This window comes from Danio rerio, chromosome 16 (assembly GCF_049306965.1).
Source record: "Danio rerio strain Tuebingen ecotype United States chromosome 16, GRCz12tu, whole genome shotgun sequence".
Classification (NCBI taxonomy): domain Eukaryota; kingdom Metazoa; phylum Chordata; class Actinopteri; order Cypriniformes; family Danionidae; genus Danio; species Danio rerio.
In genome coordinates, this window is record NC_133191.1 from 13,791,337 (window position 1) to 13,805,000 (window position 13,664).

A 13,664-nucleotide genomic window follows, 5' to 3' on the forward strand; every position below is an offset into this window, starting at 1 on the left:
TTTTTTTTCCCAAATAGTGTTATATGCCTTCTTTTGAAATATTTATATCGCAATATAAAAATATATAAATAAAACAATTATAAATTAATAAATAAATTAAATAAATAAATAAATGTTAAAAAATAAAAAAAATTATAAATGAATTTTTAAAAATTAAAAAATTTAAAAAATTTGCAGACAAAAAAACATATTGCAATGTTAGTTCTCCAATATCGTGCAGCCCTAACTCACACCACACTTTTATTTATGAAGCGATTCCATGCAAATGTCACCCTTGCCATGAAAAAAATTAAGTTTTCGCCAAAATAGCGAAACCGTTCCTGCGTTTTTTGTGCAAGCAAGTATTTTGCAGTGCTTAGTGCTTTAAAAATACTCAAAAATGTCTTTGTCGATGTTTTCAAACAATTACATTATATTTGATGTCACACAAATGACAATTTCTGTCACATCAAAAACCGAGAGATGTCACATCCATAACCAAGCTTTTCCTTCATAAATGCTAAAACGTTGAATTAAATAAAACCAATGCTTTTTGTTCTATAGAGAGCGATCTCTCATCCTTTTGATTAGCATAGTTTCTTTTGGATTGTGCTGTTTAATTCACAGAATTTCTACAAGGCATGTTGTAGACTAAATTTGCCAGTTTTTTAGTCACATCCACAACGCACTTACTAATTTAAAGTGTAAAGATTGTTTACAGATTGATATTTTTCTGATCCCATAACTCTGCAGTTAGTTACTTTGGAAAATATAAACAGATGTTTCAATATAATGTGGACAAATACTTTCTATGTGAATTCAAAATATGAGTTTTTACTGCAAATGTCACATACATAACACTGGAATTGGTCAATGATACTTTACTAAAGTATGACTTTTCCAGTACTGTTCCCACCACTGCTGAAGCCATGAAAAAGATGGAGAGCCGGTATTGTGCGCACGGGAGAAAGTGAAGTCAGGTGGAGGAGGCAACTGGGAGCAGTGAGCAAGGGAGGAAAGCAAGAGTAAAGATAAGCGCAGGAGAAAAGAATGCACGCTGAACACAGAGAAGAGGGGAGGGAAGAGAGGAGGGGCAAAGAACATGGCAAGGTTACACATGAAAACAGCAGTCTGTTTTCTTCTGTGACAGACGCAGAAAGAGAGAAGTGGAGGGAGGCTCTTATCTCCGCACCGTCACATTAAAACCATAAATTAAAAACAGAGCGGAAGAGCCGCCCGCGTGCGTGCATGATTCAGAGAGCCAGGAAAGAAACAATAAAATAAACACGGCGGATACACATTGGCAGAGTTTACAGGAGCAGCTCTGACATCAGTCAAGTGAGAGGAGGAAGAGGGGTGCAACATTGCTTCACGGAAACCGCTTAACAGTTTCACTCGCTGACACAGTTAGAAAGTAGGAAACAGAGAAACGGAAACAAAAAGGATCCAACTAATTTCCTTTTAAAGCAAACTATGTTGGTCAAAGAGTACCGGATATGCATGCCGCTCACTGTGGATGAGGTAAGTAACTTTTAACATGTGTTCCATATGTTTGGTCAGTGTGTTTTACGCTTTTCAGATGTCCGGGGTATTGGCGTGGGCTGTTTTCCTCAATCTCCCCCTCTTCTTTTCTTTACCTAAAACGGGTCTGACCAGTTACGTCCTCTCCTTCTGAATACAGGAGGGAGTTATTCACCTCAAGGCTATAGGAAAAAAACGCAAAGGCCTTTTCCCTGGATTGGGTCAAGGATTTGTTTAGTCTGTCCAGTTTAAGTCTGACAAGTCCACACGAGCACACACCTGACCTGAAAGCGTTCCTCTGAATTGCTCTATGGTCTACATCAGCGCTACTCTGCATTCTTTCCAGACAGGAGCACCACCCACTTTTTCTGGAGAAGCTCTGCTGGGTTTTTTGAGGATCTGAAACTCAAGGTCTCTGTGAGAACGATTGTTGGAGGGCGTTTTCGCATTAACAGATTCTTTCAAAAGAATTAGTGCTTAGATAAACAGTAGGAGCTGTGATCAGTGCTGCCAAAAGCTTTTTTTTTTTTTTTTTGTTATCCAGGACAATATGAAGGAAAATATGATTCATCCTTAAAAGCCTTGGAGTGTTGAAAAAAACAAAAGCAAAGCAAAACAAAACTGAACATATGGCAGACGAGAGATCAAACGCGATATAACAAAGAGTGACATTTAAGTGTTTGGTGTTTAACAGAGCCGTTCTCACAGGATTTAACTTCGTGGTGTTTATACTGGTTCATAATTCTTTAGAAATACTAAAATATTTTTGTTATTAAATTTATTGTGATGTGTCGTTATGGAAAAGGCTATTCTCAAAGGAAGTCATGTTATTAATTTTCACTTAAAGCAGTATAAATTGTTGTTGCTTTTTTTATTACTATTTCCACTACCGGTCAAAAGTTTGCGGTCAGTAGGATTTTTAAATGTTTTAAAATAAGCTTCTCCTGCTCACCAAGGCAGCATTTAATCAATCAAAACTACAGTAAAAATTGTAAAATTGTGAAATGTTGTTGCACTATAAAACAACTGTTCAAAAGTAGTTTATAATTTAATTTAATAATTTAGTACAGTGATTTTATTCATTCAGCTTCATTACTCCAGTCTTCATAGTCACATGATCCTCCAGAAATCACTCTAATATTTATTATTATTATTAGTAGTAGTAGTAGTAGTAATAGTAGTAGTAGTAGTAGTAGTAGTAGTAGTAACAGTAATAGTAATAAGAGCAATAATGACTGAACTAATAATTTAATTTGAAACTACATAGTAATACATAAGATTTAATAGTAATACATAAAAATTAAATAAATACATTTTTAACAATTAAAAATGGTGCCTCGATTAACAGAATATTAAAAAAAAAAAAAAAAAAAAAAACCTAAACTTTTGACCGGTAGTGTTTTTCAACACGAATTGCCAAAAAACTGCCACAAATTTACATGTACAAAAAGTAACATAATAAATGATAATACAGTATTACGATAATGTTGTTATTGGTGCCATAAAATGAAAATCTAGAAGCTGAATAATAAGAGTTCAGTACATGGAAATTGCATAGTGTGTGCCCCCAAACACCATTGTTTCCTTCTCCTCATGTAAATACTGTGAGTGTAAAATCCCAGTGAAAAACAGGCCATCAGAAACAAAACACACATGCTACGGTGCACACAGAATCATTAAAATGCATGTGTTTGATTGGCCACAACGTTTCATAGCGTGATTACAACAATAATTATAGAAAACAAGTTTTAGTTATTTAAAAGACATGGTACAGCACTTCAGGTCCATTTTGCGATGGGCTTCATGAAGCACTTCTCAACCATCTCTCTGTTGTTTATTAGCTCAAAACTATGGATTATAAAATTATTAAGTAGCGCCACCCCAAAGAGGCATAAGTACATCACAATGTGTGTGAGAGAAAACAGGTACAGAGCATCAGAGCAGAGCTCATTCATATTTATGACCCTTGCAAATATGGTCAAAATAAGCTATCTATGCTATAAAAACTATCCAAAAATCAGCAGTTCATTATTAAAAGTCAGTTTGTTAAACTGTAGAGTTGAATGTTCAACTACAAAAGTCGACAGAGCAATCCCTGTGAAAAATCAGGCCATCCAAAACAAAACACACAGTATGCTACGGTGCACACAGGATCATTAAAATGCATGTGTTTGATTGACCACAACGATGCCAATTAATGTGTAGTCATAGAAAACAATGTTTAGGGTTTTTTTTATAAGACTCGGCACAGCACTTTAGGTCCTTTTTGCGAATGAGCATTTCTTAGCTCAAAACTATGGATTATAAAATTATTAATCAGTGCCACCCCAGAGAGGCATAAGTACATCACACTGTGTGAGAGAGAACAAGTACTGAAAACCTGCAGAGTATCAGAGCAGAGCTCATTAATATTTATGACCCTTCCAAATAAGGTCAAAAATGAGCTGTCTACGCTGTAAAACCTATACATTAATCAGAAGTTTATTATTAAAAGACACTTTGTTAAACTTAATTTTTAATTTTCAACAACAGAAGTTGACAGAGATCAAGTTCCCATAATGCAAATCACAACTTTAAATGAACAAAAAACATTTGTGAAATCTGTGATTTACAAAATACGGAAACTGGTAATTAACCAATCTTTTTATTATTATTTCTAGGGTTCTAGTTAGTATATAAAATGTTTCTACAGGATTTTAACCACAAATCTACTATACAGACAAATCTACTATGTCGAGGACGATTTAACTTATTGAGTCATTGCACTCTGTGACACTATTAATATAGATTAATATTATTTGTCATGATAATAAAAATGTTTTGTGCTGTGTGGAAATTTTTTTATGTGTTTTGATTGTACTTAAATAAATGTGTATAATCACTTTTGTAACAAAAATGCATACATTCACTTCACATTCCACCTCATGAGCTAAAAACAAGCCATTTCTAACATACAGAACTTGCTCGAGCTAGCTAAAAATCCAGGGCAAAAAAAGGAAAAATTAAACATATGAGGTCACAAACAGAGGTCAGCAATCTCTCTGTGTGTTTCCCCAGTACAGGATCGGCCAGTTGTACATGATCAGCAAGCACAGCAATGAGCAGAGCGGAGGTGGTGAAGGGGTGGAGGTCGTCCGTAATGAACCCTGCACAGACCCCAAACATGGATCTGGTCAGATCACAGAGAAACGCATCTACCTCAACAGGTGAGACACACACACACACACACACACACACACACACACACACACACAGGCACACATAAGCGATCCTGCTTGTTCACGGTTTACATCACCCACCTGCCAGCGATCAGCTATTATTGATGACTGCAGTGAACACCTTTACGCATGCAGTACAGCTCCGTCCATCGCTCACTTTGCCTGCAAAAACACCTTCTCTTCCTGTCACTGCACAACAACACAAGCGTCCGAGATCATCCCACGCTAAACACATGTACACACACTTACTGTAATTGCCTGTTTTCTTGTGTTTTCTACACACTCTGCTTACAAGGAAGGACATAAGACCCCCTACACACAAACACTGAGTCATTAGATGCTGTTGTGAATATGAATTACTGCACCTCTAGCAGTAAAACCAGTTTTTTTCCAGCCATTAATGTGTTAGAAAAGACCAAAAGGGCAGAGCATTAAGTTCCTAATGGTCAAATAAATCTTATAGCGGATGCATGCGAGTCTAATTCAAATGCCGGTATTACCGCAGACGAGATCATTATACGCTGTTTACAAGCACATCATGCCGAACTGCTGCATTGTAATTATGAATAATTTAAGTTGTATGGTCAAGATGCGTGTTTGGAGGGACTGTAGCGTAACGGCAGCTGTTTGGTGGGAATGTGCTGTTCTGTGGGACGCTTGTGGAAATGTCTGTCACTTCAGAAACGGGGGGAGAGTGTGTGAGAAAGCGCTCGACATGACTGGCTGACCGTGAATGATCTACATCTTCTCTTCTCCACCCCTCTCTTCTCATCCTCTGTCCATCCATCCATCACTCAAGTCCTCGGGCTGTAAATCTCCAGCTCTGTCTGTGCTGCCTTATCTTACAGTGCTGAGTTCATTATCTCTCTCTCTCTCTCTCTCTCTCTCTCTCCCTGTGTGTGTGTGTGTGTGTGCTGGAGTTTCTTGGACTCTGGCTGGGTTTTTGGTGATGGACAGCTGGCACCAGACACCTCTGGAAGTGAGACTTATAGCTACTGTAACAGCTGTCTGACCTCTAACCCTAAAAATTTCAGCGCTCATGCACAGCAACTGCAGGCCAGAGGAGAAGTGTTTTGACAGTTAAATGATTGTCACAGCACATATTTCTCCAGTGTGCTTTGTTCTCTGGAATGCGAAGAAACTAACAAAGAGAAAATAATAATAAATTTTAAATATTAAAATGACATTATAAATGAAAAGATGTTGAGATAAATGCAGCTGGAAGAGCATCCGCTGCATAAAACGTATGCTGGAATAGTTGGTTGTTCATTCCGCAGTGATGACCCCTGAAAAATAAGGGACTACGCTAAAGGAAAATTAATGAATGAAACTTCAGATGCAAAAACATTTACGTGCCATCTGAAATCTTCCTCTAAAATCTGTGTTATTTCAATTTAAAGGCAATGGAAATGTTTTATTCTTTGCACTTAGAATAAAATTACTTAAGCTACACATAACAGCCTGAGATAAATGCTGATTTTAGATGAAAATTTCAGAGGCACTTAAAGGGTTTTTGCATCTAAACTCTAAAGCTTTGGCATCTGGAGATGAATCAAATATGAGGGTTTCCCCATTATATTTTAGTCACAGACAGGCAGGGTAAAGAAATCGGATCCCTTTTTGATAGAGCTTCGTTTTGACATTCTTCAAGGTAGCGCGATTCCTGCAGAAAGCTGCACTCTGGTCGGGGTAAGATCTGATGGTCTTCCCTCGGTATTTCAACTAGTGTTGTCTGGGCCACAAGGTTGGTTCTTTCTCTTGATAATGATGAAAACAAATGATGATGGGCGTTGGAGGTTGACCATCTCTTGGTTTAGGCGCAATCGCTCAATGTGCCTTTAGTTGCGGTGGTTTCTCAAACACCTGCTCCCCCAATACATCTTTTAGCAGATCCTATCCGGAGTAAAACTGACCTTTCGCTATCTTCGGCAGCCTTTATAATTCTGAGGTTTGCCCTGCGCGAGTGATTTTCCAGGTCATCTAGACCAGCAGTCTCCAACCTTTTCATCACCGCAGACTGGTCAACGCTTGACAATTACCGCGGACCAGGGGGTGGGGTGAGCGGAGATGACTTGAAGGTAGCTAGGTGACCATCAACCATTTTCTCAGATGATGACGAGCTGACAAAACATTGCTGTCACTCTGATACAAGTTTTATTTATGAAGAAAATTACAAAGCACTGCAGTGTTCTGTGTTTGTCTGAGATAACTAGTCTACTGAAATGTGTATATTTCATGCAAAGTATGAAGCTGATCAGTCAGCTCTTGTCATGTGACTCGCAGTGCGCTCACAGCGTTGATTCAACTGGGTGCGTCTGGAAGGCGCGAGCATGTCACATCACTTGCGCTCACAAGCTGCGCGCTTCCATTGGAAATAACGAACTTGCGCAAACTTATGCCGAGCTCAGACTGCAGGATTTTCAAAGTAGTAGTGTCACGGATGTTTTCACACTGCATGACTATCTGGGGTAGCATTCTGTCGGTGCTGTGTTTACACTGTAAGGTGGATCGGCGACAGGAAGTTTCACACTGCAAGACTTTATGATAGGAAGAATCACCAACAACTGTCTAAAATGTGCAAGTCAATTATATCATAGGCGTATATAAAAGGTTGTGTGTGTGTTTATAATGCATCTGTGATACACATACATGGATATACATAAAATAAAACTATACAAAATTTTGTTAGATAGATATTTACATTCATATATAATTTTAATCATTTACAAATATATATTTATATCTAAAAACAAATAAGCATTTTCTCAAATATACACATGCATATGTATATATGTGTGTATATGCATGTATGCATGTATGCATGTATGTATGTATGTATGTGCAACATTTTGCCAACATTTTGGTGCCCCTGTAAAAGCTTTTTAACTACTTTCAAACATTTTTTTTTTGGTCCACCTTCTTTATCAGAGGGCTTTTAAACTGTGAAATTTAAACTGTTGAGCTGCATGCTTATGCTGGCTAAATCAGCACTAACTAGCATTTATACCCTCATGGAAATTCATGCTGGATTAAGCTGAGGGCTGTTTATGTCTTGTATAATGTGTCTGTTGCGTCATAACATCTTCTCACATTCGCCTTTCTGTCTGTGTTCAGCAAACTGCCAACTTGGATGAGGAGGTTTGTTCCCATGGTTTTTTATTTAACAGAAACTGCCTGGAACTTCTACCCATACACCATAACAGGTCAGTTCAGACATTTTACTACAATACATAGTGCTTGAATATTAAAGGGGTCATGACATGGGTTGATTTGATTATTTTAATGTTTCATAAAAGATTTTCTTTCACTAAAAAAACAGCAAACATGCAGAAAACAAATTATTTTCAAGCCTGATTATGACATTTTTTATAATTTTTTTAAGTTTTGGGTTCTTTAAAGTTTGCAAAGCAATGAACTCTGTTTTGCTTGGCTCATTATTGCACTAAAACAGTATAAACAGCTCCTGAATAATGCATATGCATAAGTGTTAAACAATGCTATGCATTTAAATCATCATCAACAGACAAATCATTAAGAAGTTCCTAACTATTAGTATTATTAATTATTTACATGCAATACAGCTACTTTCAGATCCAGTGCAGTTGATGGATTTCTCTGTGCAATCTCTCCATTACACAGTGTTCAAAATAAACCATCCACTTGTTGCTGATACCGAGATCCTCCTGAAGCTTGTAAAAAGTTTTTTTAAAAACAAGCTGTTTGAACCAGACAAAAGTGAAAGTTCTCTCACTCTTCAGTTTGTCAGCAGTCTCTGGAGGGTGGAAAATGTCAGAAATTCAAGCATGCATATACAGTATCCACTATAAATAGCAGCAGTGAGTATAGGCCCCGTTTACACCTCGGTTATTTTAGTAAATGGAAACTAAAAACTAAGACAGCAAAACTGTTTTGTACTGTCGTTATAGTTAAGATTCCAGTTAAAAAAAAAAAAAACGTATATAACATTAATGCACATCAGTAATTCGCCAGTTACTTTTTAATTTAATTAAATATTATTATTACTTCTATTACGTCCCTGTGAGAGAACATAGTAAATAACTGGAAATCCAGTGACCGCAATATTAAAACCCTTGAGAATCACCAAAGTTCACAGCTCTATGTTCTCTGGATTCCTCTCAACCGGTGGACTTCTACATTGTGATTGCTTGCTGCCGAACTGCATCATAACTCATTACCATAAAGTTGACTCAATTTTAACTATCCTCAATGCCTATAATGGCAAAGACGGACTGCAGCGCTGCTCGCCACTTATCGCCGCCATCGCCCATTGAAAATGAATTACTTCCGACAATTACTTCCGACTACTTTGACACTGTCGCCGCCTTCGGTGTGAACGCACGGTAAAGCCTTTCACACTGCATGTGCAAGCACATCGTAAGTAGCTTCTGTGTTTTTTCTGTGTCCATGTTAACAGATTGGAGATTTTATACCGCACACATTTCATATCGAGCACAAGCAGAGCTGAAGCTGCAGTGCCGCGATCATTTGCGCTGCTTTTGCTCAGTTAAAGTGACAGGGCATTAATAATGACCAAAAACACATTGAATTACAGTAGCAATGTTACCCAATTTGATAATGTCAACTGATCGTTTTTTAGTCATTCAAATGAACTTAAACAATTAAAAATGCAACAAAATTGCAACCAAATTTAAAACTAATTTAGTATCAGTTTAGCTTTAAAAAAAATACTAATAATAATAAATCACACAATATCACAGGCGATTGTCTTCTGAGTGCACCTGGAAAGACATGAATGCCACGTCTCATAGAGCTTGAGAAGCATACAGTTCTATGTGATCTACATAATTAGTCAAATAAAGACGTGCAGGTTAAGGAAACAGCAAGCTGCCGCAGGCCTTGATTCAGATAAAAAGTAAAATTAAAGTGTTTTTTGATAGTACCATGGCAACTTGGATGGATGGATGGATGGATGGATGGATGGATGGATGGATGGATGGATGGATGGATGGATGGATGGATGGATGGATGGATGGATGGATGGATGGATAGATGGATAGATGGATAGATGGATAGATAGAAAGATAGATAGATAGATAGATAGATAGATAGATAGATAGATAGATAGATAGATAGATAGATAGATAGATAGATAGATAGATAGATAGATAGATAGATGTGCAAATGGTAAACTTTGCATTAGTTCACATGAGACTAAAACTAAATAAAACTATAAAAAGCTCAGTTTAGACTATGTGTTTTAAGTTAAAACAGTGTTTTAGGTTTTAGACTGCACTTCAGAATAAACTATCTCAGTCTATACACCTAAATCCTAAAACCCACAATACGTGATCATTCATGCTCACTGTGCATGTGCATATTTTTCTGCCACCAATATTTGCCATTTACCGTCTGTGTAATGGTCAAACGAGAGAGGTTTGACGAATCAAAGAACAAAACACAACATTCCATAAGAACAATTAATCATAATTAATACCAGTCTGAGAGTGACTGTTGATAGCTGTGTGCCTCCTATTTCAAAAGTTTCCGTCTGTACTGAAACCGAACACCAGCATTTACTGTACATTTTCACGGGTCAATAGCGATAGTGTGGACGCCAGGTGTAATCTTAACAAAACTTTGACAATTTAAAACAAAAATGCACTAGCATAAAACAGCACCACAATCACTTGTTTGCTTTTAAAGCAACACAACATTGAATTCGCTGTAGGCAATAGTACAGAGCCTGCGCTATTAACCAAATATACAGTAGGGAAAATTAGTTTTGAAAACATCACGTTTTTTTCTGGGAATAATATTTCTAAAGGAGCTGTTGACATGGAATTGAGCCAGATTTGGTAAAAGCCCAAACATAAATATAAAACAAAACAAAAAAGAAAAAACTGAGTTATGTGTGATAACAATGAAATGATAAAAGGAGAAAATACTGAACAACTCCAACATATTTAATTCCTTATTTAAAAGGCTTTTTTTGGTGATGAGAGTTTTAAAACACCTCTCATATGGAGAATGAAGTCACATAAATTGCTCAAGTATGCTTCTGACTATAACAGAGTGTAAAAATCTTGATGTTTATGTAGGTTTGGTCAATCAAATCTAATTTTCAATTTGTATTTTCTATTGGATTCAAGTCAGGTGATTGGCTGGGCCATTCTACAGCTTGATTTTCTTTCTCTGAAAGCATTTGAGAGTTCCCTTGGCTGTGTTTTGGATAATTGTCTTGGTGAAATGTCCACTCTGGATTCATCTTCATCATCCTGATAATGTAGATGTTGGGCTAAAGCAGCTAATATTCAATTACAATGATGAAGGGCAGAGGGTTGCTGAATAACTACTAACAGATTTCAGTTGCAGTCTGGGCTTTCACTGCCTTTTTACATCTCCCTTTCCAGTGTTCAATGCTTTTTCCCTGCGTCATTTTATTTATCATGACTCAATTTGTAAACTAATTAGATTTGTTTTCTTTGGATTTCTTTGGTTGTTACTATCACCTGGTGAAAATTTCAAGTCAACGACACATTTAAGAATATGTTTTTTGAGAAAATTTGTGACGTATTCAATACTTATTTCCCCACTGAGTGTACAACTGTGATGTCAAAAGCCACATGGCAAACGAGTCATTTTTACAACTTGATTAATTAAATTACTTGCTAATAAAGAGGAGGATGTTTTAATTGTTAAAACTTTTTTTAAAGTATCAAAGAGCGCTTGCACGTCAAAAGATATAATTTGCATGTCAAGACCCCTTTAATACACTACCACACTTTGTGCTTTGAAATGCACCGGTAGCCAGCTGTGACCTAACTCTGTTTCTTCTTCTGCATACTTCTCTTTTTCCATCCGCTGGTGTTTATTTTTTTTACCACAGAGTATACGGTAAGTATTCTCACATGTCAGCTCATACCAATGTAGTTTCATTTACTTTGCCCCAGGCTCACTAAGCATACAACATAATCACTCTCTTTCTCATTTTTCCTCTTTCTTTTCTCCACTCTTTTCAACAGTGTTCTTTCCTACCGAGGTTCCATGTCAAGATTGAGACGCACTTTAAGAATGACAACGGCTGCAGCAAAAATGTGAGTAAGGCAATGCGCGCACACACACACACACACATGCACAGTGTGTGTTCTTGCAGGAGATAATCCTCTTAAAGGAGGACGATTCATCAGCAGCACACGAAGCTGCCGCGTCCTTGTAAAGGCCATTGTGTTTGTGTCGGTCTCTGAAACACTTGATAGTAGCAGTCAGGTGAGCACAAGACACTTTAAAGCAAGGTTTCAAACTTCCGGCATTGGTCAAAAATAATGTGATTGTGACATGCAAGCAGAACTAGGTCTCTTGTATATAAATCAAAAGAGCTGTTTGCACCAGAAACACTGTAAAGCCTTTAGTTGACAGATGCTATCTTTGATCGTTTTTTTATAGTGATACACTTCCTTTCAAAAGAAATCATTACATTTATCTGCAAGAACATACGTTGATTAGAATAAATATTTACAAAAAATTAGTATTTACAATATAGTAAATATATATATATATATATATATATATATATATATATATATATATATATATATATATATATATATATATATATATATATATATATATATACATAAATGTTGCAAAAATCCACTTGTTAAGTGGTGACGTGTTGGTGACTTATGTAATACTGTTTCTGGGTCCAAGCCGCCACTAATTTGAGTTGAGAAATCATTCTTCTATGATCACTTTTTTATTCATATCACACATTAAAGTTAATTTTATATAAAGTCATAGTGTACACAACAATCTCTGGGCTTGCTGCATCACAAATATCAAAATTTTAGCAAGTTATAAAAAATGAATTACTTTCTGGCCATTGGATATTAGGCATGGACATATGTTGAGATCGTGATTTTCGAAAGTATTAAATCGCTTTGTAAACGTTTATTATTACCATTTCACGAGTCTCCCCATTCAGTTAAATAGAGCGCTTGGACCCGGAAGCCGATTCGTGTGACGTCACACTTAACAAGCGGATAGAGCGCGCTGATTGGTTTGAACCTAGTCTTACCCATGCATTAATGCAGCACACTCAGAGACGTAATAAGGCACTCCCAGGTACAGACATCCAGTCTATACGCTGGAATACACGCTAAGATCTCATGGCCGTGACACAGCTTTAAAAATTTGTTTTAAACCGAAAGTACGAATTTGCTTGAAATAACAAAACAACAAAAACAAAAACAACCAATTTTTACTTTTAAGTGAAATATATGTGTCCTAATAGTGTTTTTAGCAGCATGGGACACATATACGACTGTCAACAGTTAAAAAAATGTGTTTTGGTGTTTCGTAACCCTTTAACTGACATTAAACATCACTCTTTAATGTAATACACATAACAAGCATTTTTAATACTAAAACATAATTGTGTACAGCCTAAATGTATTTAATATTTCTAAATGTTCTAAACATCTTAATGATAATATTTACAATACTATAGTTACTTCATTTAAATCGGTCAGACTTTTACTTGCATTTGTAATAACATTTTCCAACTACTTTTTGCCATATTAAAAGCTTCTGGTGTGTTAATAGGGCAAATGCCAGCCAAACCTGCAAGAAGTGTTTACTATTGTGTGCAAATGCAATAACTCTCAAATATTTCTAAGGTCTTTCCATGCATCAGTAAACATAAATCTGCATTAATAACTGTATTAATTACAATTTTAGGTAGCAAAAGCATATTTTTTTCAACTGCCCTTCAGGTGATTTGAGTCTGTTGCTTTAAAGAAAACAAACAAACAATTGATTTAGCCCTGTTGTCGTACAGCAGTTTTACTTTGTACTTTACTGAGTCGAGCCGAGTAATTACTGGTTTTGCCGCGTGTTTGTTTGCATACAGCGAATGAGAGAAAGACAGGCCGTTGTGCCCCCGAGTGTTCTCTGTTATTATCAAAC

At 36.5% G+C, this 13,664-nt stretch overlaps 2 protein-coding genes across 9 annotated transcripts in view; one reads left to right on the plus strand and one right to left on the minus strand.

Annotated features, from left to right (window-relative positions):
• The window catches only part of grin2db (glutamate receptor, ionotropic, N-methyl D-aspartate 2D, b), a 297,610-nt gene that overhangs the window by 248,316 nt on the left and 35,630 nt on the right, over window positions 1–13,664 (minus strand). The gene's annotated exons all lie outside the window — the stretch shown is intronic.
• pitpnc1b (phosphatidylinositol transfer protein cytoplasmic 1b) overlaps window positions 1,125–13,664 on the plus strand; it is a 26,482-nt gene continuing 13,942 nt past the window's right edge. The window contains exons 1-5 of one of the 6 annotated variants that reach the window (XM_005157890.6): window positions 1,125–1,500; window positions 4,558–4,706; window positions 7,833–7,921; window positions 11,587–11,594; window positions 11,723–11,794. In XM_005157890.6, coding sequence (XP_005157947.1) covers window positions 1,453–1,500; window positions 4,558–4,706; window positions 7,833–7,921; window positions 11,587–11,594; window positions 11,723–11,794 — 366 coding nt within the window. In that variant the 5' untranslated portion in view covers window positions 1,125–1,452. 6 annotated transcript variants of the gene reach the window in all.